General features: G+C 39.8%; 1 protein-coding gene across 2 annotated transcripts; it reads left to right on the top strand.

Annotated features, from left to right (window-relative positions):
• The first annotated feature begins 2,257 nt into the window (after nt 1–2,257).
• LOC131591947 (endoplasmic reticulum-Golgi intermediate compartment protein 2) lies at nt 2,258–26,208 on the top strand. Of its 2 annotated transcripts, none has more exons than XM_058863084.1 (14): nt 2,258–2,407; nt 7,585–7,730; nt 10,513–10,621; nt 12,101–12,147; nt 13,120–13,190; nt 13,745–13,785; nt 14,475–14,576; nt 16,027–16,122; nt 16,864–16,919; nt 17,896–17,994; nt 19,123–19,220; nt 22,545–22,707; nt 23,567–23,646; nt 24,461–26,208. In XM_058863084.1, exons 2-14 carry the CDS (start codon nt 7,625–7,627, stop codon nt 24,524–24,526), a joined length of 1,134 nt encoding a protein of 377 aa, XP_058719067.1. In that variant the 5' UTR covers nt 2,258–2,407; nt 7,585–7,624; the 3' UTR covers nt 24,527–26,208. The 2 variants fall into 2 exon arrangements, with proteins under 2 accessions (XP_058719067.1, XP_058719066.1); XM_058863083.1 differs by lacking the exon at nt 2,258–2,407 and adding an exon at nt 5,178–5,359.
• The last annotated feature ends 930 nt before the right edge of the window (nt 26,209–27,138 follow it).

The raw sequence follows: 27,138 nt of genomic DNA, 5'->3' as shown, positions 1-27,138 counted from the left end.
ATGGATTGGATCTACTGAGGTCCATGATGAGGTACTCACCTAAGAGTATCCTTACCCCTTCAGATTGCCTTGCAGAGTGTCCTGAAAATTAATTAAAACCCTGGTGATTGACAGATTATGCTTTGACTAGATAAAGTTTAATAACCAGTTTTTATTTTTGCAAGGTTCAGCTCTCACCAATCATATTCAAATTGTTACAGAAAGCAACAAGCATGATAAAACAAATTTTAAAATCCCTCAGCAATATATGGAGTTAATTTTCTTTATTATTAAAATCAAAATAATATTCTTGTAAAGCAAAACTTTCTTACCAATTTGTCAAGAGTTCCTGATAATCTGTTTGGCCTGCGGGAACATCATGGGAATAATTTACAAGAAAATACAAAAATCTTATTTCTTATAGAGCCCAAATAACCAAATGTGCATACTACACAGAGTTTACAATAATTTTGGGGAAATATGCTGTCTTCTGCTGACTAAGCATCACCTTATATGCATACTACTAGTATAATTCTAACACAAGTGTCACAACAACTTGAATTTTTTGATAAAATACTAGTAAGACTATGTCATATTTACTATTTATGAATAGCCTAGTATCATTATCACCTCACATACGGCTTATCCAGACCTCTCCCAAACCCCGAGAAAGACTTTAGTGTCTTTAATGCAGTTAACAAACAGCAATGTCTTTTCCTCTACCAAGGCAAATGGTTCTTGTTCCTCCACTATACCAGCTAACACCATTCTCAACCAGGTAACCCTGCAGAAGGCCAAATACCTCCTACCAACCGTGTTTTTAAGACTAGTGATATTTTTCAAGACTAAGTTTGATGCTGGGACCAAGCAAAGTTGTAGCAAAGGAATAAAATATAGTATAATTGTGAATACAGCTTCAAAGAAATTTTGAGAAACCTGTTTATTAATGGTCGTGTTTTTTTCAGGAAAACTGTGTTCCAAAGAACAGAAAATAAAACATTAAAATGAAAGAAATACTGAAGGTCATGGCATACACTAGTGTGTCTTTGTCTCCTCATATGGCCTTGTGCTATGTTTAGACAATTCAAGAACATTATGTGGAAGGATTTGTGTTTCTATGTAACTTGATCAATTATCAAAATACTTCTGTTTTGCAATCATGATCTAATCACTAAAAATAGCCAAGCAGTGAAAGAGCAGGCTTTATTACCAACCTGACATTGATAATCTGGACAGGAATTCAGTTCAGTGAGTGATGTTCCTTTCCTCCCCACAGATACCATACAATCTAGCAACAACATACGGCAATCTCTGCTGAATGAAAGACACAACTTCGAGGCGGTTATCTGTCTGCACCAAACAATTTAAACTCTTAGGAAAAAAAAAAAAAAAATCCCAGGAAGATTACATTGTAACACTTCTCAAACACAGCTTTCACAGTACCTCCCTGCAGTGCAACACAGCTCTTATCTCAGCTGCCTTGCGAGCTGCCTTGCGAGCTCCCCATGAGCTTCATGCTCTATAAATTGCATCTTAAACATCAGCTACGTGACAGAAATATTCAATATAAGAATTAGGATTAATTTATCTTTAAAAAAACTTGTAGTGGTAAGTAATTATGTACGAAAACAGTGGTGACTACATAGAACAAAGCCATTTTGTTTATACAATGAATTAATGGGAAATGGGATTGCTTCAGATCGCATCAGTAGTTTTAACATCGTTCTCCTTTCAGTGAGCAGGGCTGTTCTTCTTTTGAGACTCTATGACAAGAAATCTGCCCTAGGGCGATTTAAAAAAAGCGTCTCTCAGAAGACCAGAAGTAAGGTTGAGTTGGAAAACTGACGTTAAAGATTAGAGAGACCAAGTTTATCTTTCATCACAACCTTATTTTTATTGACACCGGCTAGAGACAGACCAAGAAAATGGCAGCCCGCGAGCAAACCCCGCGGCAGTGACCACCTGCGGGACGGCACTGCGCCCGCTCCGTCCCGGCCCTGGGCCGGCTCCCGGCGCCTCCGGCGGCGGCGAGCTGGCGTTCCCCGGGCCCTCCCGGGCGGGGCCGCGGGCGGCCGGAGCTCCCCGGCGCCTCCTCCCGCTTCCCTGAGCGTGGATCCTCCTCATTGGCCGAGGGCGCTCCCGCCCCAGCCCGCTCCATGGGCCCGCACCCTCAGGGCCGCCCCTCCCGCCCTCACGGACGCTACGGCTGCCGCTGACCGCCCTCGTCGTCACCTCGCTGCCCCTCCCTCCCTCACGCCATATCCTTTCCCATCTCCCCAGCCCTCACCTCTCAACCTCCAGGACTTTCTTCTCCTCCACCCCCTTTCCAGCCACTCCTACCGCTCATCTCCATATTCGCTCTTCTGCACCTGTTTCCTCTGCTCCTCCTTCTCCTTCCTAAATGCCACTCCGATGCCTCCACGTTCCGGTAAAGCGGCTGCTCTCTTCTCTGAATCCCTGCCTCTCCTCACGCCCTGCAGGCGCTCCTGGCCGCTCCCCCTCGTGCTATCCCGCCTTTCCCTCGCCCCTTCGTGCTAACAAAATGCTTTTTCAGCTGTCATGAACCACCTGTGCAGGCGACTGTAGCAGCAGTAAACGATGGGGGCTTGTGTTTAGTCTCGACATGCTTTACAGGTTTTTATTTTAGTTTGTATATCCTGCGCACGGCTTCCAGCTTTTTAACTAATGCTGAAGTGTGTTGAAACGCAGGTGGGCGATAGCTGTTTACATTTGTTTCTCTTGTTTGGTCTGCTACCGTCCTCTTTGTTACTGTTTTTGATATCAATGTTCTTCATAGCCCTTACTCCTGGGCTTTGAAGAATTTTTTTTCTGTCCTACGTAATTTGTGGTTTGCTAAACTGTTCGATATGAGACGTGATTTCCTCCCTTTGCACACATCAAGGGACTTCATAAATCACCAGTGTTAAGAAGTGCCGGGGTTTTTTGGAAGATAGTTGTATTTTTGCATAGGTGGCTGCATTTAAGTCTCAGGGTGCTTTGGGGTCCTGTTACATACTGAACTGAAACAAATGCATACAGCAGCAGCTGAGGGACAGCCCGTTGGCCCCCCTGCATGGTTTGCAACTTGCAGCTAGATTTCTTCCTCCTAATCGGGCTCGCTGAGGTTATTTGGCAGATACTTGTAGGCTGCCACGACTTAGGTGTGATCAGGAGAGCAGGAAACACACAGGGGCATAAGGAAAGGAGCATGGTTTGAATTTGAGTAGTCTGGTACTTGATGGGTGCAGTGCAATCACTGTTGTCTCTCTTTAGCACAGTGTAGTCAAATGCATAGTGTTAGTGTAATGGACAGTGTTATCACTATATAATTTTTCTGTTTTTCCTAAATTCTGAAAATTTTTTTCCTGTGTTTTCCCTTAAAATTTCACGGAGATATCTCATGGAGATATCTGTAGTTAGAAGTCTTATATGTAGTCTTATTTATAAGACTATAGTGATGCAAAGCTGCAAGCAGTTTTGTTCCGTGCCACTTCTCTGTAAGAGGGATCTCAATGTGATGTTGAGCACTAAGGCTGAACCCATGTTTGTCTGTGAGCAGATGAGATTGTTTGCCTGTGAAAACATCTGTTGAGCATCTCTGCTGCATAGCAAATAACCAGATCTATCAGTTTCTCCTTCCAAGCCTCAATGCTGAGAGCATTTCAAGGGAAAATAGGGCTTAGCCAGAAAAATCCCTGTCTAGTGAATTATACCCTAGCACTTAGGCATGTCAAAGTAAGAGCTTGATGTGCTGGAGCTAAAGCTGCCTGCTCTTTTTGAGATGAGGGAACAAATGCTCAGATATGTATATTTTTAGCCTAGTTATTTATCTCTTGTAATGTCATACTTCTCCCCTCCCCTTTTTTCTTTTTGACTGCCTGATCCAGCTGTTATTATAGTTGCTAAAATGATGGAAACACACTGATCACAATTCATTGAGAACCACTGGCATGTTGCTCCATGTTTGTTTCCTTCCTTCCTGCCTATCACTAAAAAGCAAAAGGTACTCTGAATCTGTGTTCCCTTCTTATTTCAGGCTCCTTTTATTCTCAAATGCTGTAGATACCCAAAGAGTTGCTTAATTCAAATTGTGTGTACTTTAGCATACTATTGAAACTCTTTTGTCATGGATTTACTTTTTCCTCCAAACCATTAAAAAGAGCAAATGTGAATTAATGCTGTGGAATTCACCACTATCTGTGTTTCTAGGGTGTGGGTTTTATTTGTTTGACTCGTTATCAAAAATACTGGACTCTTCAGTCTCTTTTTTTTCCAGGTCTATGACAATAAATGTCTGGTATATTTTTTTTCTTTAAAAACCTTACATTGAGCCATTTTTCTTGAATCGTTTTGATATCTTCAAAGATGTTAGTATTCCCTGGGAGTACTATTATATTGGGAGAGCTCCCCTTTTGGCTGTAAGATGTCTAGGTTGGGTCAGCTACCTGTGGGCAGAGTGACAGTAGCATGATGAGAGTTGATAGGATTGTAAGGAAAAATCTGCAGATAAACTAATGCTGCAGTTACTAAGGCAGAAAGCTTGTGGTGAGGCAGTGCCTATTAGTTAACTCCATCACCGCAGGGAAAAGGACAGAGACTTTGGGTATACATAAGCCCTCTTACTTTCTTCACTTCAAGTCTGAAGACTGGCTTGTGAGCTTAAAATCTTTCCTTCCTCAGTACCATAGGTCACTGTCTTAAAGCCTTGTCCTTCATAGTTAACCAAGATGCTGCCTCTTTTCAAACGCTGCCTGCTTCTATATGCAGAGTGTCCAAACCAGTATTAATATTGCAATCGGCGTGACAGCCCTTCATCGGTTTGTTTTGGAAGGTACTTGGCATCCACCGCTTTAAATGATCACTCAGAACCTCGCACGGTCACAGATGCTCCGGAGCAGCACGTCCCTTCTGTCGCGGCGGGGGCAGCACTGCCATGCCCGGGAGCCCAAGCGCCTGCGGGACCGGCTGCGAGGCTGTGCAGGGCGCCCTGCGAGGGGCGTGGGGCCGCACTGCCTGCGGCTCCGGAGGCTCAGCCCGCGGCTGCTCCCAGCTGCGCTTCCGGGCACAGGCCGGCAGAGCGGCGGCCAGGGGACTACGGCCCTGGCCGTGGCCATGCGCCCCTGCTCCTGCTCGTCCCAGCCCGCCCCGGGCCGCGGCAGCCGGCGCATGCCCGAGGGGCTGCGAGCATGCGCGCAGGGGCGGGCGGGGCGCTCCGCCGCTCCCGTCGGCCCGCGGCTCCCGCCGGGCGTCGGCGGCGGAGGGAGCCCGCCCCGGCCGGCGGTGCCATGCTCAGCGGGGCGGGCGCCGGGCAGCGCGTTGCGGCTCGTCTCTCCCGTCTGGCCTCGCCCGCGGCGCTGGGCAGCGGCGGCAGAAGCGAGAGGTAGGGGAGGGCGACGGGAGAGCGGGGGCGCGGCCTGTCCCGTCCCGCGGCTACCCGGTGCGTGGCGGCGGCGGGGAGCGCCCGCGGCCCGCACAGGTGTGTGGGCTCCGAGCTGGCGGCCGAGGCCTCTTTCGGTGTGAAGCCGGGCCCGGGTCCCCGGCAGGGGGTTTCAGGCGTGGGGCCGCTCCGCGCCCGTGGGAGTGGGTGTTGGGACGCGCCGGTAGCGGCTTCGCTGCCAAGTTATCTGAGGAAGCGAAAACTGCCCGAGCCCCTCAGCTGGGTCGGAGTTGCCATGGCTTCGAGCGGACCTCTGGTCTTGAGTGGCATTTGTGCTTTGTCCCTTATTTATCGTGAATAATAATAATAGTTTCTTAAGGCAATTGGGCTCTTGGATTCACAGTACCTTACTTTCATGGAGCTATGGACTCCAGATTTTTTGGTGTGTCTGTAGTACCTGTGTGGAGATGGGCAGGGATCAGCTCTCCATCTGGGTCTGTAGCTGAAAGTGAGTCTCTCTGTGTGGGATTAAAGAAACCAATGAACAGACTGCATATTTCTAGCTGGATTACAAAAATCCACATACTTACTGATGCAGGGTGATTTAGAAAGTTTTTTAGTAATGTGCTCTCAAATTCCCTGTGTTTATCTTGTGCCTCTGTACGGTGTGCTCTTGCACGGGATAGCAGGGAAGATATGCAGAGAATGAAAGGGTGCTATGTTGGCTTCATTGCTTTATGTGTAGGATAACAGGCAAGCCCTGTTGGTGTTTCCTTCGTGCTAACGAATGTTATGACTTCAGCTGTGTCCAAGCAGCTGCTTTGCCATATCTGTGCACTGAAGTTTTCCAACTTTTCCTTGAGCTACTCTGAGTTTATTCTTTAAAACAGTTATGTGGTGTAGTAAGGACAGAACCTTGCTTCCTGATTATTTTTTTTATGCTGTGTAACCAAAAGCCTGCTCCAGCACTTTTCTCCTCTGACCACTCCAACTGGTGCTTATTTGAATCCTCTGCTAAACACACAATATCATTTTGTTGATCTCTGCAGCCTGACCAAGGGCAGAGTCTGTCTGAAGTCAATTCGTGTAATGAGAATGTTGCAGGCATAGATGATTTTTCTTGTGTGAACTTTAATTTCCAGTAGAGCCTATTGCTTTTTTATTGCATGGTACAAAGCCTGCTCAGCACCAGGAAGGGGCAGAGCAGGGAATAGATCTTGAGTAATTTCACTAGAACGTGCCAGAGACTTGATGTTCTCTTGAAACAGGTCAGATGAGTTCACAGGTTTTTTCTACATGATGATGATGAGAACTGTCTCATGTGTTGGCAGTATAGGTTAACTTGCCCACCTTACAGTGTTTAAATAGGGAACAATAAGATGACATATTCTCAGAATACAGTAAGTGCATGATTGTTTTCATAACTTCAGAAATTCAGGGTTAAGTTCAGCAGTTCCCTAGAAGAAAAGCAACAGTGTCAACTTGTTAAAACTTGCAGTCTATTGGCAGGACCAGGCTGTGAGCATATTTGCATGATTTGGAAATGGTTTAAGACGGTATTTCCAGGGCAACCTCCTTTTCTCAGCATCCTGCTGCTTAACATGACTCCAAGCAGAGATCATGTCATGTACAGAAATTATTCTGAAGGATGGAGTTAGGATTCAATCCACAGCTTGCTTTGGAAGGTATTTTTATAGAGGAAAAAAATAGTCATTTTATGATCATAATATTCTATACCTGTAAAAGTGTGAAATGCACTTTTTTTTCCTTTAGGATATAGTTTGTGCCCACAATGGTCAAATGTGGAGAGCAGTCTGATGTCCTCTAAAGTTTATGCAGCCTATTAGATATTTCCTCCTCAGTCAGTGACTTCTGTGCCCTGTCAGGTTTGTTTAGAAAATTTACTTCAGGACTGAGTTTGATTTTTGTTTTTTTTTTAATTTAAAATGCAATATATTCACTACAAGTAAGAACTTAATTGAGAAAGAAATCGAGCATAGTAATTAAATGGTGAATGTGCTGGTTGTGGCTGGATTGTAGGCAGTGGTGTCCTGGCCAATCTTAACAGTTTTCTTGAAGCAAGAGTGACTCTCCAGTTGTCTAGCATGTGTTTCTTGAAAACATGTTTCTGGGGTTTGAATGTCCTTATTATTGCATTATGTTAAAGCCAGTCAGTTTGAGCAGTATTGCCTGTGTCTTTTAATCATAATGATTTATTCTCAAATTAGAGGGAGTATATGAAGGAGGAGGTGGAGGAGTGTGCTGAAGATGAGGCGACTGAATCGGAAGAAGACCTTGAATTTGATGAAAGAATTGGATGCCTTTCCAAAGGTTCCTGAAAGCTATGTGGAAACTTCAGCAAGCGGAGGCACAGGTAAGCCTGTTTGAGATGCTGATATTGATAGAAACTTTAGCATAAGGAAGACAGGCATCTGTGTTCACCTGAAAGTAGCCAAAACTGGTTTCTTGAATTCTTGGGTGAATTGACTGAGCTCATCCCCTTCAAGTAAAGACATAGTATCTTATCCAAACAGATGCATCCATCACTCATCTGAAGGGAGACTTTGTATAAAACTGGGGAGACTCAACCCAATGTAAAGGTTAGAAATAAAAACTAACCAGTTGCAACTGGAACTGCACTGTGCCAAGCCTGTAACAAAACTTTCTCATTTGTTGTCTCACCAAGCTCTTTTCTTGGTGTCAGGTAGGGTGAGACTGAGTGAGCATGACCCGAAATGATAGTGGGATTCAACACTATGCTTTTGCAAAAGTAGAAAAATATTCCTCAGAGACAGGTAAATTGAGCATCAGGATGAAGAGCAGTTTTCTAAAGCTTTTCTCTTGAAGGCACACTTGATTTTAAGAGTAAGGAAAGCCCTTTGAAGGACTAAACACTTGAATCCAGGACATGTGCTTGTACTATTCATATTAGTCACTTGAGGTTCTCTGAAAAAGCTAGACCTGTAAAAATGACCTTTCTTTATGTATCTTATCATAAAATTGTGTCTTTAAGTTGAGCTGAGTTAGAGGTAGCCTGATCTGAAAATAGTGACTTCATCTCTTGGACTCTTAGAATTATTTGCAGATAGGAAACGGCTAGCACTTAGAAGTGGAGGACAAAAATCTCTCTCATGTGTGTGATTATGCCTGAAACTCAATTGAATAAAAAGTTCAGGAAGCAATTGCAACCTACAGATAAGCCTTTGAAGTTGTTATGCCACTTATAGTGTAGAAGAAAGATCAGAAAGTTCTATATTACTTTGCTGTTTCCTCAGGTGGACTGTTAATAATTAAAGGATTATTGTATGTAAATATAATACATTATAATAAATATAATCTCTGAGAAGTGTTTAAATAATTCTTTGTTAGTCTCAGTTTCTGAGGAAACAAGGGTGTTGTTTCTATGTTGTAATTTGCATAAAACCACCAAATGCTTAAAGAATCATTTTTTTGTAGTATAGTACTATCCTTCCTGAGACCTTTGCTTAGGTGAATGGTGCCTTAAGGATTTCTCAGCACCAGAAGTTACTTTAACATTCTTTGGTTTTATCCCAGTAACCTTATAACTGACAATATAGGATTGTCTTTTTCTGTGCCATTATGAAATCTGAATATAGTATTTGTGTTTCATTCATGATCAAAGTGTCAGACTTACTTTCTGATGTGATAGGGATCTAAAACATACCAAGACTCTATTCTCTGGCTTTCACAGCCTTCAGACCCATTGCAAAATAAGTCCTTGTTACTCAAACGGGCTGAAACTCCAGCTCTGTGGCTGTGAAACCCTTCAGGAAGGAAAATCTACAAGACTTTATTTTTCTATTCAGATCAACACATACAATTTCTCAGAATTATCCAGAAAGCAGCTGTGGTTCTAATTGTGTTTGTATGGCTCTGGATAGCAGTATCTCCAGCTTTCCTATTATTGCATAGCCAGGGTGAGTCTGGCCTACTGGTTCCAAAAGGAAATGGACAGCCGGAGTGATTAATTGATCTGTGCAGTTGACATGAAGGGTTTCATGTGTGTGATTGCTACATAGTGTCAGCTGAAAGCTAGAATTGGAAACATTGCTGATCTATGCAACAGTCAATAGCTCCTTCCCTGATCCCCAAGGACTCTCTGCTCCCCCCTTTGTGTTCTGGGTCACTGTGTAGTGAGTTGAAGCCTGTCAACAATGAGCTTATTTTTTCTCAAGTTGCCCTTCATGGATTCCACAGAGATATTCCACAGAATGTAAATTAAAAACCTACAGTGCCAATAAGCTGTTCAAACTGCTACTATGCTTCATAGCTGAAGTATTTTCCAGTTTATAAAAGCTATAATTTAATAAAAGGGGCATAGCAGGTGCTTCGTGCATCTGTTACTGTGTTTCTCTGACTGTGCAGCAGGGAGATCTTCTCCTTGCATTGTACAACTTTTCAAGTGTGATGAGTAGGCTGCCTTGGAGATAAGTGAAGCACATGTACCACTAAAATATACCGGTTAGTTTTCACCCTAAAAATAATTTCAAGTTCTTCACTTATTGGCAGAATGGATAGCTGTGTGTTGCTTGTTGCCAGAGGGAGAGTTGTTTGAAATACTGGGGTGGGAGTCATGACAATATGACATATATGGCTATGTGTAGCTATACACAAGCATTATAATGCTTATTATTTCTCTTGTCTCCTACCTTCTTGAGTCTAAGACTTGTTTTTAAAAAATCTTGTAAAAAATTGACTTCTAGACAAGTGGAGGCTTGAAGGGATTTCAAGATGCACTACCTTCTTCTTTCATGTTGGAAGTTAGGATTGAGTTTTCCTAGACCATCCCTGACAGTGATTTGTGTGCATTTTATATGTGGAGGAGGATATAGCCTGTTCTTAAATTTTCTATACGGGAATTTCACAACCTCCTAATCATTCCAGTATTTAACTGTACTTAAAAAATACTTTCTTGATGCAAAAGTAGGATTTACTCTTTTCCACTCCTGTCTAAAAACAAATACTATCAGTGTGAAAACAACTTGTCTAAGAGCAGCTTTTGGATTTATAAATCAAAGATACCGGTGTTGTACTGGTAATGCTCAACTTCTGGAATTGTTTGAATTCTGTTCTGCTTATATTTCTGAATTACATTTCTCAGAGTCTGAATGTCTACTTTTTTTTCCTCTGACCAGTTTCTCTGATAGCATTTACAACAATAGCTTTCCTGACTATAATGGAGTTCATGGTGTACCGGGATACATGGATGAAATATGAATATGAAGTAGACAAGGATTTTACTAGGTAACATTATTTGTTAAAATTATTTTTAAAATGTTAGTTGTCTGCATTTCAGGAAAGAATAGATTTAAAATGTTCATGTGACTTGAAAGCAATTTATAATTGAAATTACAAATTAAATACTACATAAATTTGATTTTTCACCTGTTGATTGTTTTGGAGCTTTTTCTTCTATGTAATCTATGAAGAAGATAAATTGAGATTTCTGCTATGAGGAAGTCACAATAGTATAGGTTTCTTATTGAAGGAGCTCCCTTAGGAATTACATGCTAACAATTCAGAGAACGTCATAAGATGTAACTCCACATCAGTAGGTAAACCTCCCAACTTGGGCTGGAGGCTTTCTCTAGTTCATACACTTAGTATCTTGCCGTTATACTTTGTGCTACTGGAGGTGAACCTGAAGTGCTCAGAACTTTGACTGCATTATTAGAGGTTGTCACTGATTTTGTCTCCAAATACAGTCCCCCTGAAGATTTGCTTGCTGATGGTTTCATGTGCCTGTCAGGACTGTTTGCCTTTCTTCCAGAACTGGTCAGGCACCCACGAGTCCCTGTGAAGTTAATGCAGATTCTGCGCCCTGAACACCTTTGAATGTCGTGTGTCTGTGTTGTGATTTGACAATGGCCCATCGCCAGACACCCATGAACTGAACTAACTGAAACTAAACTGAAATAACTTTAAAATCTGTTTGGGTAGTTGCTGTGGTAACAAGCTAAAGATACATTTATTAATTGAATGTCTTGTACATCAGAAATAATGAAGGTTTCTGTAATGAAAAAAAAGAAGGAAAAATGTAAAGGAGATGCATCAAAAACTCCAATGGTAGTAAATCAAATCAGACAGCTGTAATTTCACATTTGGGTCTTTGCTGAAGTAGGTTATATCCCAAGTGAAGGTATCACACAGGAAGGGTAGTCCATCAGTTAAGAGGGATTTGGGTATGTCCTACTACTGATTCCCCAGTTTGATTGTGGGCTGATCGCCCAGCCTGTGGTTCTTGACAGTTTTAACCAATGGAGGCTGGTATAATTTTAACTGCTTTGCTCTTCTCTATTGACCCTGTCTGACCCCAGCTGAGCCAGTGTTGAATCCCTTGCTTATGTGATTTGCTTGTGGTCAGCTAAGTCCCAGAGGGAGCTCCCTGGGAACAGAACCCTGTGACTATAGTGAGGGGGTTTATTTCTTAATATTTCAAATTACATTTGTGAAACTAACATGAAAACCAATAGGAAATGCCCAGAATATTGGGGAATGCCACACAATCAGACTTTTGGTGTGATGAAGGTTATCTCTTAAGTTAAAAAGTGGTTTAATGTGCTCTAAAAATCCATGTTGTTTCACCCAAATTTTAAACAGCTTTATATTTATTGGTATAAATTTTGGTACCTGGCTGTATTTCTGCAAGTAGTCTGAGATTTTTTTCTTGATACTTGTACTCAATGTCACTTAATGGATTTTTGCCTTTTTTTCTCTTTCCAGTAAATTAAGGATCAATATTGATATTACAGTTGCCATGAGATGTCAGTGTAAGTATTCCATCAGTTAAAGTTTTTAAACACTTTAAAGCCTCTTCAGAGAGCACACTTGCTTACAATATAGTTGAATATTGTTCGGAATATTTTACCAGTTTAACGTGTTCTGATCTTGATGGCATATGACTCATTGAAGGAATTAGTAATAAATGTAAAGAGAATATCTGTGCCATCTCATTCGCATGTTGCAGAACCTTGCTTTGTCTGTCAGCAGGAACAGGATCTGTTGTTTGGTCTCCTTTTCACTAAAATATTTTAAAACCTCATTGTGAGACTCACCTCAGCAGCAGGAATTTATAACAATTGGTATTTATTTACAAACTTGGTTTATATTAAGCTGGTCTACTGTTTAACAGCGCTGAAACCATAACATAATTTCATCTTCCTCGTGAATGTAAGAGGTATGCCTTCCTTATAAAGGCAATTCTTAATATTATTTTGACATCATTTAGGTAATGAACCTTTATTTGTGTTCAGTCTTGATTGTCCTGGACTGAGAAGAGAGAATACTACTTCTACCAGGAATGCAAGAAAATTTTCAGGGTTCATTAGTTTTGGCTAGTTTAATCCTTGCATTAATTGTATGGTAGATCAGTGTTTTTTTGATTGGGTTTCTTTTGTTTGTTTTTTTTGCAAATAAACTTTTATCCTCTATTTTGAGTAGTCTTGGTCTCTGGTCAGTGCTTGTAAAACAGGAAAAAATATTGATACATAGCAGATACTAGAAAGCTTGTATATGTGGTTCATACAATTTCTCTGTAGGTGTTAAATCAGTGAGAAAATACTGCATATTTGAAGAGTTTTTGGTCAATGTCCATCAGCTGATGTTGAAGGTTAAATAGGTTGAAGGAACAAGAACATAGACTGAAGTTTATCACTGTACTGTAAAACTTCATTTCGACTTGAATTTTTTTAGCTTGTCCTTGATCATCTCTGTGACTTAATATTTTTCCTTGGTTAAAATAGATGTGGGGGCTGATGTTCTGGATTTAGCAGAAACAATGGTTGCCTCTGCAGATGGCTTAATCTATGAACCAGTAAGTCTATTCTTTCCTTTTTATTTAAAAATTGAGTTCCTCTTGGTCCAAAGTACTACTGGGCTGGTTTACTTGCTTGTGTTTTTTTTTTCTCTACCAACCTTGTAGAGAAAGATTCTGTAGTTGATCTCTTTTGGCCATAGCTTCTGGGTACATTTGAGCATTAATTGCAGTTGAATTTACTGAGTACATTTGTGTTAACTAATATTTAGGTTTGAACTTGGTGAACAGATGTTACTAGTGATCCTCTAATGCTAATGAAGTATAGCAGGCCTGGTAGCTTGTCTTTAGTGCTTCATGTGGGATCAGCATAGAAATAAGCAATCTGCACCTGGACCTTTGTCTTTCAAAGATTGCTCCTTTGCAGTTCTGCGTGGGAAGGGACAGAAATTTTTATACTTGAACTATGGTCTGCAAAGTCCTTTCATAAACTACTCTGTGGTGCCAAGTGTGAAGTTGGTTATAACTTTATACCCACACCCCCAATTCTCTTCTGGATTTCATGGAAGGGATACTTTCTGTGTGTTTTATTAGATGTGTTATTTTTGTTTCAGGTACCATTTGAACTCACCCCACAACAAAAAGAATTGCAAAGGTAAAGCACTGAGAGGCATGGTTTGTATTATTTGTACTGAAAGTGACTTTGAAGTACGCCAGAGCTACATGACATAACTATGTCCTGAGTCTAACAACTCCTGCTTGTAATTTAAGAATGCAAACCTGCAAAAAGATACTAAGTTATTTTGCTTTCCTCATTATTTAAGATCTCTGTTATGGAAAAAGAAAATTGGCTTTAGAATGGGGTCATGCTGTTGCAAGTTGTAAGCAAGATATATGGACTCGCTCAGCTTCTGTTTCCAAATGAATGCTTGGTAGCACAAGTTAAAATCATGGAATCAAATGTGTAAAATAGATATCTAAATGTCAAAGCTGAGCCATTGGAACAAATTGTCACATTCTTGCAAAAAATCCTATAACTTAATTGGCACAGTGTTTATCACTTTAATAGCTTGGTGTTGTGTGTGCCATTATAGTGATAGTCTTGTAATAGTATTGAAGCTTATTTGGGGGTCTGGCTAGTTTTGGTATTTAGATAACACACTGCTGTGAACACCTGAGCTTTAAATTCTGTATAAAATACTATTCCCGAAGTTTAATGCTTAATTACTGTCATCAACTTTGCTAAGTTCTTGATTTGCGACCTACAATTGAAGCCAATAATGAACTGTGAAGCTAGATTTTGTTTTACTGTTGCATGTGTTCATGCTTGTCTCTAATCTTTAGGATGCTGCAACTAATTCAGAGTAGGCTGCAGGAAGAACACTCTCTTCAAGATGTGATATTCAAAAGTGCATTTAAAAGTGCTTCTACAGCACTGCCACCACGGTAAGAAAAACTGTGGTTTTCAACCCTATGAATTAGACTTAACATTTTATTGTGGTTTTGATTCCACACCACCCCCAGAAGACAAGGTTGTAAGAAAAGATCTCACTGCTTTTTAATGACTTTTAAAATAGTGTACTTGATACTTCCTTTGGAGAGCTGTTGTTTTCTGAAAACTTTTGAGGTTTCCAAACTGGAGAAGGTTTCCAGGTTTTGTGTGTGTGCTTACACATACATGTGCAGACACAAGTAAATATATGCACACACCTTTATATTCCATTTGGTCTGGTGCCTCTTTCCTAATGGGAATTAGAAATGCCAGAGCAGTGCTAAACAAGAGTCTTTTTTTTTAAACTACCTTTCTGTCCAGCAGCTTTTAAAAGCAGTGCTGCTGTTATCTGTGTTGTAATGCTTCATAATTTTACGAGATTCAACCTTTGCATACCAATGTGTTTTGTTAGTAAATTCCTAAGATAGATAAGTCTAAGATAGCACTGTTAAGATTGTATGAAGAAGCCTTGCTGTTTTCACTTAATTCCAGCTACTCAGAAGTGTTAAGAGATTAGTGCATAGAATGTTTGGTCTGCTGAATCTAGATGCTATGTGATTTTATTTTTTCCCCCCCCAAGGAAAAAGCACTTTCTAGATGAAAGCTGAAATTTTCTCCACTTAGAAAAAGCACTAAACAAAAAAAGTACTGAATAAAACCAAACACCAAAGCTGACATACACATTTCTTGTGTTGTAATCTCCCTGTCTGAGGATCAGATATATTCTTCCTTCCTAAGGCAAGCTTTTAAAGATGGCTCAAAAAGATCTTTTTTTTCTCATTTGCTTTATGTCTTCAGATTGATTAAGTCCTTCTGTGCCTCTGTGTTGCTTGTTAGTGCAGTATTTGAATTGGTATTTATGCTTGAGATGTGTTGAAAAAAATTTGGTTTTCATCTCCCTCTAAGGAGCAGATTTTGGAAACAGATTTTTTTTCTGGACATCGCAACATGAGTGAGGAGGAGTGGAAGCTTTTGTGAAAAATAAAGTCGAAAGCCCTTCTTGCTACAGTGTTGTTATTGTGACCAAAATGTATTTGGTTCTGTTCATTGTATCATTAAAATTTTCCAAGCCATTTTTTGGTAGAAGGAAGCGGGAAAATAAAAATCCCTGGGGTAGATATACTTATGGTCTAATGTTTTCTGTTTGCATGTTCAGATATAAGCCAGTCTTGTAGGCCAGATCATTGAATAGAAGTATGAATGAAGGCTCATTGGTTTCATCAAACTGACCTTCACTAGCTTCCCTACCTTCCACCATATCTGGTATAATTCCAGAACACGTTAAGGACAGGTAGATGATAATACTGTATCTTTATGCTAGGCAAAAGAGATCTAACTGTACTGCTGTTATTTCTGCTAGACAGTGAATATTCAAGTACTTTCAATGTTGTTTTATTTAAACAGGGAAGATAATTCATTACGGTCGCCAGATGCATGCAGAATTCATGGTCATCTCTATGTCAATAAAGTGGCAGGGAACTTTCACATAACTGTGGGCAAGTATGTTCTGTCCAATTCTTGAGAATAAAAAAATCCCTTGACTTCTATATTCTATATAGTGCATGTATGTCATGTGTGTGTGGTTTTATGCTTCAGTTAATGACTGGGTTTTATTGACCTTCCTGTACTCAGGCTTGGTGGTTTTTGACATGTAATTCTTGCACTGTTAATTTTCTTCATAAATTACCAAAACCGTGCAGTGCATTGTTTTATGTAATATAGTCATTATGAATTTCAGTGTTTTACAGGATGGAAACTCTTGAAATCGCTTTGTAGAAGAGCAAATACAGAGTGCAATTAACTTGCTTACTCATAGGAAAAATAAGGTCAAACTTTTATTAGTCACTTGAGCAGTTCTGCAGCTTTTCATATAGTAGGACTTGGTGACTCTTCCAAAGTCATAGTGACTTGATGTGGTTTTGATATTTCTAAAAATGCAAGACACTAGTTTGTGTAAGAGGTTTTTTGTGAGTCCAAGATTCCTGACCTTACTGTTCAGTCTGTCTGTACTTGACAGTAATAAAAATGTCATATTTGGGTTTTATATAGATATACACAATAGATACCAATTTATAAAACAGATATATATGTATATGTTATGTGTATTTAAGCATATATATGTTGTGTTATACATATGTTGATATGACATACTTTATAAAGTATTGATTGAAATAGAGGAGGAAAGGTAATTTTTCTACATAGTCCTGTGTGGATTCATAAAACATTTGTTGCTTTTTTCAGGGCAATACCACATCCTCGAGGCCATGCACACTTGGCAGCCCTTGTAAGCCATGAGTGTAAGTTCCTTCTGTCATCTCCATACCAACATGATTCACTTCAATCAGACTGCTGTCTCCTAGTTCATGTTAGGTTCATGTTAGGTTGCTGCTTTAAAGATGTTCTAGCTGTGCAATTGCGTTGCAAAAAAAAAAAAAAAGTGAAGAATATTCTTTGCAATGATATGACTCTATAACAATTTGCTTTCATTCATTTAACACTATTAGGATTATTTTTAGGTTGCTTCTGTAGTAATGGTAACGCTGGAATCTCAGATGTTCTGTGTTGTAACATAGACACCATATAATGCACACCCTGTATTTCAGTCCAAATTACCTCTTTCCTTGAAGACCTTTCTAAAGGGTTAAAAATTTCTGACTTTTTTCCTTAGAAACTTAATTTTTGGATTATGAATCTAGATACTAAATGTGTATTGCTGACTTAACTTAATGTGAGGCAAACGTGACTTACTGTGCAAAATTAACTTGATTAAACCAGTTAGAGTTGGTTAAGCCTCCAAATGTCTGCCCATGAATTTATGTTAACACAACTTTAATAATTTTATACATCTTAAGTATCTGCAAAATAGGCAGTGTAATAACTTTGCAGCTGCCTTATACTTCCTCTGTACGTTTGATTTACTGAATCTTAGTCTTTTTAATGCAGTTGCTTACAAGAACATGAGCTGTAGAATAATGTAAGTATTTGGCCAACTAGAAATTCTCTGTTATAAAGTTATAACTCTTTTGAGCTCCACTATTGATTCAAATATAGTTAAAATTTGATTTAGAAGCTCTTTTCTAGAAAAATATAACTTTTTTGTTAAATGTTTTGGATTTGAGTTTTCTTTGAAGTGTGCGTATAGATCCAATGATGGTGGTGTTTAGTAAATGCACTAATTAGAATATTCCAGTGTCAGAAATGGATGCATCTTTTTGGCTTAAGTACAGACTCTCATAGTTTAAAAATGCTTAATTTCTCTGTATTGTCTTTCAGCCTACAACTTCTCCCATAGAATAGATCATTTGTCATTTGGAGAACTTATTCCAGGAATTATTAATCCGTTGGATGGAACAGAAAAAATTGCATCAGATCGTAAGTGTTGTGTGCTTAAAAAAAAAATCTTGTTTTGTTGAGTTTCCCAATAGTTACATTAAAAGTATTATCGTTTTTCATAAATCAAGCAGCATGTCAGTCTAAATTTGGTAATGAGCAATGTCCTCTTCAGTTATCTACATGACATCTTAAATAGGCATTTCTTTCTGATATCTGCATTGCTGTTCTATCCTTCCTTAGAGGCGATTTGCGATTTTTTCCAGGTTTGTTTTGTTGAAGTTACACTATGTCTGACCATACTGCAGCAGTATGTTACAGTGAAGAATCATAGATCTGATTCATACTTGGGAAAAATAAGCCTGATTTGGTTTAAAAAATAGCTCCAGGAGTCTTAGATTCTATTCCTGTATTTGGTTTGTCCTATCCACAGTGTGTTTTGTGGTGAAACAGGATTGGTTTGTGTAGCACTTCATTTCCTCATGTATAAATAAATGAGAGTAGTAATCTGCCTCATCTCACCTCTGGCATTCCCTGTGAGAGTGAACCCCAGAACCTTCTACAACCACTGTTGTCTCAAAGCCAGTCAGTTCCTTGGCTCTTACAGCCAGAATGGTTTAGTGTAGTTGAAATAAATTACTTCAGTCTATTGGTGTTTGTTCCCTTAGGGAATTGCACAAAGAGCAGTCAAATGCATGAGCATGCTGATGGCACTGGAAGAATACTCTGGAAATGTAATTGAGAGAGAATCTGTAACCAGTTTAGAAGGGCTTCCAGCACTGTGCGTACAATTCTGTGGCCAAAATCTATTCAAACCTGAGATTTGTATATATCATGAAACATGTGGCTGTGAAACTTGTTCTAGAGCCCTGGACAACACTACCTGTGTTCTTCATTTGAAGCTTTGAGTGGCCTGACCTTAATGCGTCTTTTCATTACATGGGAAAGTTTTAAATTTCTGAGCATAAATGGGATGTATGTCTTTTCCATGGAAACTAGCTTTGTGCAGATGGTGCTGAAGTAGATTTGGCAGTGCTGGCATTCCTTGAAGAATGTCTCTAGTGCAAACGGCTTGGCTGATTTATTATTTCTTTGATTTATTTGTCAATATCGCAGATGGCCTTTAACTCTGTTCCTGATTCAACAGTAAGATTTTTTTTTTACTTCTAGACAATCAGATGTTCCAATATTTTATCACAGTTGTGCCAACCAAACTCCATACATACAAAATTTCAGCAGAAACTCACCAATTTTCAGTGACAGAAAGGGTAAGTAGAAGAAAGAAAAAAACCATGAAGATAAAAAAATCTAAGTGATTGAACACAAAAGTTCAAATGTCAAAATAGTAACATGGTTTTGAAAAGTTGTCTAGCATGAAGAGACTCTTTGTAGAACATTCTATTATCTGTAAATCATACAGCAGTGATGGTAAAATATATATATATGCTTGGTGACACATCTAAACTTCTTCTATTAATGTTTTGCATCTGTAGATCTGGAGTCTGATATTAGAATTAATGATAGACAGTAATTACCACTTCATTGGATGGTAATAGTAATGGTGGTGAAATCCTCCAAATTCTAGGTCTGTAACCTAGTGTTTAGCTTTACAAATATTTAATTCACCTTTAGCTTTTTATCCATGTGGGAAGCAAACCAAGAAGCAGCTCACTGGAATATCCTTAACTTGGTTGAGGTGAGTGTAAGAAACAGAAATGGGTCGTTTATATGAAAAACTGTTCTCAGTTGTCTTGTTTAACCTTTGTTGAACCACCAAATTTAATTTCTCTCAAGACTAGAGAGCTTCCAGTTCTGGGTTTTGAGAGGCTTTTAATTCTGAGTCCATAACAAAGGTAGTTAATGCAGCATAGTATATATTACAAAGTACTAATTTAAAGACTGCTGTGAGTAGGAAAAAAGCCTTGGGTGTACTGACTACATCTCATTTTCAGATACTGAACTCTGTTTCATCTTTTATTCAAAAGCCAAAGAAACAAACCTTTGTGAAAAGTTTAATTAAAAATGACAGATAAAGTGAGAGGTGAGAAGAAAGCCTTGGGTTGAAAGAAAATGTGGGTGTTAGTAGGATGGCAGTTCACTGTATTAGACCTTGTGATGTTCTCCAAGGGAGAATTTTTTATTTCCTCACAATTCCATGTTGTACTTCTGAAAATACTGGGCTAGGGAAAGTAGGATAGAGGTGATGTCTTGGTGTTCAAGACACCAAGTGGCCTTGGATATGCCAGGCCACTGAAGGGAAGGGTTTGCTCTAAAACTTACGAAAGCTGGACTGAAGAGAGAAGGAAAAGGAATTTCATAATGCAGTATACTCCCACCTCCTGCTGGTTTAGCAATCTGCTTTGCGTTTTCCCTGCACAACCTGCAGCAACTAAGGCATTCCTTAAACTATTGTGTGTCAGTCAACAGCTTATCTTATTGTTCCTTTTTTTTTTCATCTTGTATTCAGTTTTTCTCTCTTCCTGTGTAGTAGTGGCTCTTTGCATCAACTAACCAGTCTAAGTTAGCTCTTCAGTTTTTTGTGGGGATGCATTTTTATGAAAGTTGCTACAAGCACAGGTTGCTTGGGAGAAGAGCCTATGAATAATTGAGGTAAAGTGTCCATTGTTTACTCTCGCCGGCTCAGCAGCCAACCCTGTTGCCTCCAAAGCTTATTTGTGTTTAATCTTAGGGAGGCAAACACGTCTATTAGATGAGCTGGGAAAGGTTACAAAGAGCAGCTATTCACTGAACACCTTAGTATGTTTATTTTGAAAGAGTAGGCACATATGCAGACATGGAAAAAGGGGGTCTGACAGCCATGACTTAAACTTGAATGCAGTGAGGTTTAATTGCTGGTGTTGGGCACATGGGGAAGCAGAGTTTGAGAAGTGTGGGCTGAATCTTCTTCACTACTCTTGATGGTTGAGATACTGTGGTTATTTATGTAAAGAAGATTTAATTCTAGCAAGGCTTCACTGAGCTATCTGATGCAAGATTAGTAATTTTTAGCAGATTTTAACAATCAAAAGTTGAATCTTCTGGAGCACTAGAAGCTGGAAGCAGATCAAAATGGTTGGCAAGAAAATAATTCTGTTTCTTTTACGGGTGGAGTTTTGTGTGTTTGATTTAACTTCATATTCTTTTTACACCATTTGACCTCAAAAGACCAGTAAGGCTTAGGGAAATAAGAGGAAAAGCAAACAAAAGTACAGTTTTGTCCTTTGCCAGTGGCAAGGTTCTGTTTAACTACCTTCAGTCTTCTCTTCCTTTTTAATATGACTGATCATTCATCTCCAAATACTGACAATCGGCGTGCTTTGAAATATGGAAAGCATTTTCTACTGGTTTGTTTTATGTTTTGTTTCACCCATTGCAAAGTTTTTGGGACCTGCTGTCACTACTGGTGCATTATTTTGGCATCCTTTTAATTTTAATGTGCTACCATAAAAAGCAGTATAGTTTTTGATAATGTTAGCGAACTGAAGAAGTTGCTTAACCTGCGTTTTCCAAAGTGGTATTCTGCTTTTTTATTTTGTACTGTATTCTGCATGTTTTTTGAGTACAAACTGTTAAAACAGAGAAATGGAGCTGTGATATATTGCTTTTCTGTTCAGTCCTGCTTATCTTGTCTTCTCGGTTCTTACTAGCTTAGGGATGGCTGAGTTTGTCTTCAGTTCGTTATGATCTTTTCTGCTGTCCTTAGATATTTTCAGCCAGACTTACCTGGCAATGCATTTATCAACACCTTTCAGTAACAACAAAATGACAGCAGACTTTTGAAAGAAGCTTGTTTTGAGGTATGATCTCTCTTGAAACCGTTTTTAAAAAGCAGATATTTATAGCAGCTACAATCTCCTCTTAGGTGTCTTTGGGTTTAAGAATTTTGCAAAGAAAATAAACTAGAAATTTCTCAGATAAGGACTGAGGTGCCTGGTAGTCATAGTGAGCTTGGGGTGGTTATTTATTCAGGTGTATTTCTTGCTGTGTGACTGTTGTCTGATATGATACAACTGACAAAAAGTTTGAAAAGAGGCTTTTGCCAAGAAAGGTTGGACCAGGTGTTCCTTGAGGTGCCTTCCAACCTGGTATTCTATGATTTATATAAATCCTGTGGGGATTCTGCCATTGCTAAGGCCATTCAACAGCATAAATCTCATTAAGGTCTCACAACAAGTTAAGTGATTCATAGTGGCTGATAAAGTAGGAAGAGCTGTAGCAAATATTACACCAGTGCACTTCCCTGAGTTCACAGGCTAGGGCAAGACTCTAGCATTATCTTCCCAGGTACCAACACCAATCCAGTTATAAAAATCCTGTTTAAAGGACCATGTGAGAGTCTTGAGAGAACAGTTCCAAAGCACAACAGTGAATATTGATAAGCAGCACAGCAGACCAGTGACCAGGAAAGTAATTTTTTACTTCATGATATTTAACTTTTAGGAGGTATTGGTCAAAGTGACCTTGATACTCCCCAGTCTTCTGCTCATTGTGAACTCTGATTAAATAACTCTTTGTCATCCCATCTTGTAAGACTGATTTTCTTGTGAGTAATAACAAGTGTGACTAACAAGTGTTTCTGTCTTTTCTTTCAGGAAAGAGTAATTAACCATGCGGCTGGCAGCCATGGGGTGTCAGGAATATTCATGAAATATGATATCAGTTCACTTATGGTGACAGTGACAGAAGAACACATGCCTTTTTGGCAGTTCTTAGTGAGGCTCTGTGGCATTATTGGTGGAATTTTTTCAACGACAGGTGATTATCAGTGTCTTCTTTCTTAAGTTCTGCCGCTTTTTTTTTTTTTTATCATGGTGATTGCTATGGATAAGTTACAGGGAGTCCTCTTAACAGGTTTAAGACAAAGTGCGCATTTGTGTGCATTGAAATGTGCCATAAAAGCTACTCAGTTTTGGTGTCCCAATATGGCATTTTTGGTGTTCTGAGGGCCTGTTGTTTCCTTTTGGGTAACTATAGCAAAGGTTATTTATTTCTGGAAAAGCAAGGCTACATCTGTCCATAGATATATAGATATCTATGTATTTGTATGTACACACACAGATACTGATATTCTGTGTATTTGCTATTGTTGGGATCCAGTAATTAATCAATAACAAAAGTTGAGATAAAATTTCCATCTGAAGTAATTGGGAAGATTTTCCTTGTCAATGAACTGCTGGATTTGCTTCATCAAAGAAAATAAACTAAGTTGAAAAGGCACAATTTGCTTACTGGTCAAGATATAATAGGGTATCTGGATTACCAGTTATTTCTTTCCTTGGCTCTCATTGGAAGAGAGCCCAGTAAAGAGGCTTCAAACTAAGAGCTGCTTTTCAAAGTAGATATTTCTGTCCCACACAGTGTATTTTCACCCATGAAAGCTTGCAGAGGGAATTACATTTGCTTGGTAGCTTGGCTTTCTTGATGCATTTCAGAATGTTGGGATTCTCCCCTGCCCTGCCCCTGATATTTCATTTCTTCATGTTAATTTCCCAGTGTTTTATGTATAGGTTTACTGCACTGTGTCCTAAGTATGGTGCGTAGCTTTGTTGCAATGCTTCCATAAATAATACATTTTTACTCCTGGTGACAGTTTAAAACTTGTTTGACATTGCAGGAATTTTACACGGCTTTGGAAGATTTGTAGCAGAAATTATTTTTTGCCGTTTCAGACTGGGCTCTTACAAATCCACATCGGTAAGGAAAACTTCCTCTAAGTATTTCCTTAAGTAAAACAGCAGAGGATGGATGATAAGGACAACCTTGGGACTTGGTCCCAGGAGAATTTAAGATACTTGCAATAAACCCTCCCCTTGACATGCATATTAGCATAGATTCAACAGCTTTTAAAAATAGTTGGAAAATCTAAAATGTAAATAAGCAGAGTTCTCTGACAAACTGAATTAATGCAGCTGAGTCTCTTAGATGTCCTATGTTCCCTTCACTGTCCTTGCTATATTCTTACTTTCATATTGCTTCATAAAACATATATAACATATTCATATGTTTCCCCAGCCTGGTCAGTCTCCCTGTCCTGGTTTTGGTTTCACATACCCTTTTGCTTGGCCTGCACACTGAAGAAGCAGCACTGTGTGCTGCAGGGGTTCAGTGGTGCTCGTTATTGCTCTGTAGGCTACTGCCAAGCTGTGTGAAAGAGCTGAGCCTTCACCTTTCCCTTCATTAGGCAATACGAGGATTGCTTCTCTAGCAGCTACTTGGTTGTATATTACTTTTACTTTTCCCAATTAAGCCTGTAGATAGCCTTTGAGACCTCTGCCTTTCTCTCAAATTTAGTTGAAGTTTGCCATCTGGCAAAGTATGTGAGTGGGGAGAGAGGAAAGAAAGCAACCGAATTTGTGTAATATATCTATGAGAGGCCAGGTAAAAGGCATCCAGGAAATGCGCAAGAATAGCGCAAGAATAAAGAAGTGCGTTTTTTTGAGGAGGGCGGGTGGATGTTCTGCTTCTGGTTGAGCTTCTGGTTAATAACACCTTGTTTTTGTTTCACCAGGTCCCACTTCCTGATGGCCACACAAACAACCACTTACCTCTAATTACAGACAATAGTACACATTAGCCTCCTGAGAAAATTTTTTTTCTTCCTGCCTGATACAGACTTTTTTATAATAAAGAAACCATTGTGCAATATGCTGAGACAGTGCTGATAGGCAACAAAAGAATGAAGCCTTTACAAAAAAAAAAGAACCTCCAACAAAACAATTTGTGTAATTTTTTGTCTTTGAGTGCACATGGAGACATAGGAAATTGTGAGACCAGTGAGGTGGATGATCTTCTGGAGAGTGAAGGAGTGTTGCTGCCAATACAGTATTCATGGTCAAGCTGAACATCATGGTGGTGGCTGCCTGTGACCACTGAAGCATCTTAGTGATGCCCAGGAAGGCTGCAGGCCCCAAGGAGAAAAGAGTACAAGTGGGTGTGGAAGGGCTGGCAGCAGCCACAGAGGCACAGTAACTGAGCTGGAGTTTCTCTTAAGTGTGCAAATGGGGTATTGGCTTTTCTTCTTTTATAATGCTGGGGCTGAGGGCTAAGACACCTTTCATACAGCTGGGGAGCAATCCTACAAAATCCTGAAGAGGGGAACATGAGAGTAAGGTGGAGCCCAAGCCCATGATGTTGGTCACAACCGCTGCCATTGTGCAGCCTCGCCATTTCTTAGTGGAAGAAACGTGGAACAGAGGAGTTCTTCTGTTTCCACACAGCCACTGTGCCAACAGTGAGAATGTCACTTCTGGCATTGGTGTGGAAGTGCCCAAGGACTCCAAGGATGCGCTCCAGCCTGCACAACTTTTGGACTTTGAATCAGAAACCCTTTAAGTAAGGCATTTGACTGTAGTTTTGATAAAAAGCAGGACTCCCTAGTAAAAAGATCAGGAAATCTTTCTATGGCTTTTTCTTGGTAAAGAAATTGCTTTGATGGAATCTTTGTTGTAGCTGTGGTGCTCATGTGGGAGCCATGGGAACATCCACGTCCTGGAAATGGAGAGGGGAAGGGAGAAGGGGGCAAGAAGCTGCCAGTTCAGGGCAGTTGGGAGGTCTGCTAGACCAGGCAAGGAGTGTGGAGCTGGTAGTAGGTGGCTTCAGGGAATCTGAATCATATTGCTGCAGACAGGTGATGAGACAGGATCTGCAGAACTAATCCTTGCTATTCATGAAGTTTTTTGTAAATTAAATGAAGAGCAATATTGTATTGTAAATATGCTACTGAGAAAGAATGTTATTAATGCAAATGGTGAATTGAGAAACAGAACATCATGTTACTGCTGAACTACTGGTGTGCACCTGTGGTTGAACAGTTACTCCACCAGTGTAAAAAATTATTAATATGATTCCTTCTCAGCAAAACTGATTTAATAATATGTTAGAAGATGAAGCTGATCCTGGCTTTGCTCACCATGGAATTAATATTTTAATTAAGAGGACTAATTACAGAAAAATAAAAATCTCTGTGGCATTGTCAGATTTTACTGACTTCCATTAATGTACTTTATAGGGCACTTGGACTTTGTTGATGAGCATAGTGTTAATAACACAGCTGATTTGCTATGCAAAGTGAAGGGCTTCCTAAAAAGAAATTAAGTAGTAAATAAAATGTGGGAAATAAGGAAAGACTTGTTGAATTTGGCTATTGAGAAAAAAGTTCAAGGAAGCCAGGTCCTTGGGGATGACAGCCAGGTTTGGGGTTTTCTCTTTTGTGCTTTGTTTTTTTAACATTGATTAAAACTCCAGCAACTTGAGAAACTCTTTGGTTCCCATTTCTCTTTGCTGTTTCCTTCTGAGGTTTCTTTCCTACTTCTGCTCAGACTGGTTCTGCTTTGGGCTTTTCCTAACACTTGTTTCTTATCTGCGTGGAACAGACTGTACTAGTGGGAGAGACTGATTTCAGTTGACTTTCTGTAGCAGAACTTTAAATGTTACTTTCTATTCTCACATAAAAGAGCCAAGTGGCTGGATGTGTCTTAAATCTTTGTGTGGCATATTCATGTTGTTTTATCTAAAAAAAGCTTGTGTGAGGGCTGGTTGCTAATGGAAGAAAATTTATGATCAGCTTGCAGATGTGAGGTGCTGCATTGCGGAGTGAATGCAGGATCAGTTGACCCTCCTGCTGTTTGCTTTCTCCCCACAGTGGGTTTGGTAGTTGGAAGTATACTACTGACCTTGGTACCTTGTGTTGTCAGCACCTTAACCAGCATGTGCAGGAGAGTCCTGGAGAAAATAATAATTTATTGCAAGGATTTTTTGATACATTTCTTTGCATTATGCAAAAGTGAGTGTAGGATTCAGAAAATGGGAGGAATGGATGTCCCAAGGGAAACAGAAGCCCAGATGTTAATGTGATATATATTTTCTGAAAGGGGGATATCATAGCATTTTTTGGGTTAGGAAAAATGGTCAAAATGATGTATTTTTATCCTTTGCTCTCTTCCACAATGGTGAAGAGAGAGAGCCCAGGGGAAGACAGTTTTAACATTCATAAGGTGTGTTCATAGCATACCATTTGCAGACCAGGGTCTGTCTGGCCAAAAACTCTTCCCCACTTCCAGCCAGCGTGGTTTGGGTTGTGTAATGCTGCTGCCCTGCTCCCCTAGGGACAGGTGCCTGGTCACCGTGCCTGCCTCTGAGACCTGGAGTGCTGTGCCTGGCTGGCAGTGTCCCCTGTGGCCCTTGAGC

The sequence above is a fragment of the Poecile atricapillus genome, chromosome W, assembly GCF_030490865.1.
Source record: "Poecile atricapillus isolate bPoeAtr1 chromosome W, bPoeAtr1.hap1, whole genome shotgun sequence".
Lineage (NCBI taxonomy): Eukaryota > Metazoa > Chordata > Aves > Passeriformes > Paridae > Poecile > Poecile atricapillus.
The sequence above is the reverse complement of the archived record's forward strand: the minus strand, read 5'-3'. Positions and strand labels throughout refer to the sequence as shown.

Bases quoted from the DNA above. Each gene is read 5' to 3' on its own strand.
- LOC131591947 (XM_058863084.1), top strand. From the start codon at position 7,625: ATGAGGCGACTGAATCGGAAGAAGACCTTGAATTTGATGAAAGAATTG. The intron at 17,995-19,122 runs GTAAGTGTTGTG...TTTTACTTCTAG, and splicing joins AGAAAAAATTGCATCAGATC to ACAATCAGATGTTCCAATAT. The intron at 22,708-23,566 runs GTGATTATCAGT...TTGACATTGCAG, and splicing joins TGGAATTTTTTCAACGACAG to GAATTTTACACGGCTTTGGA.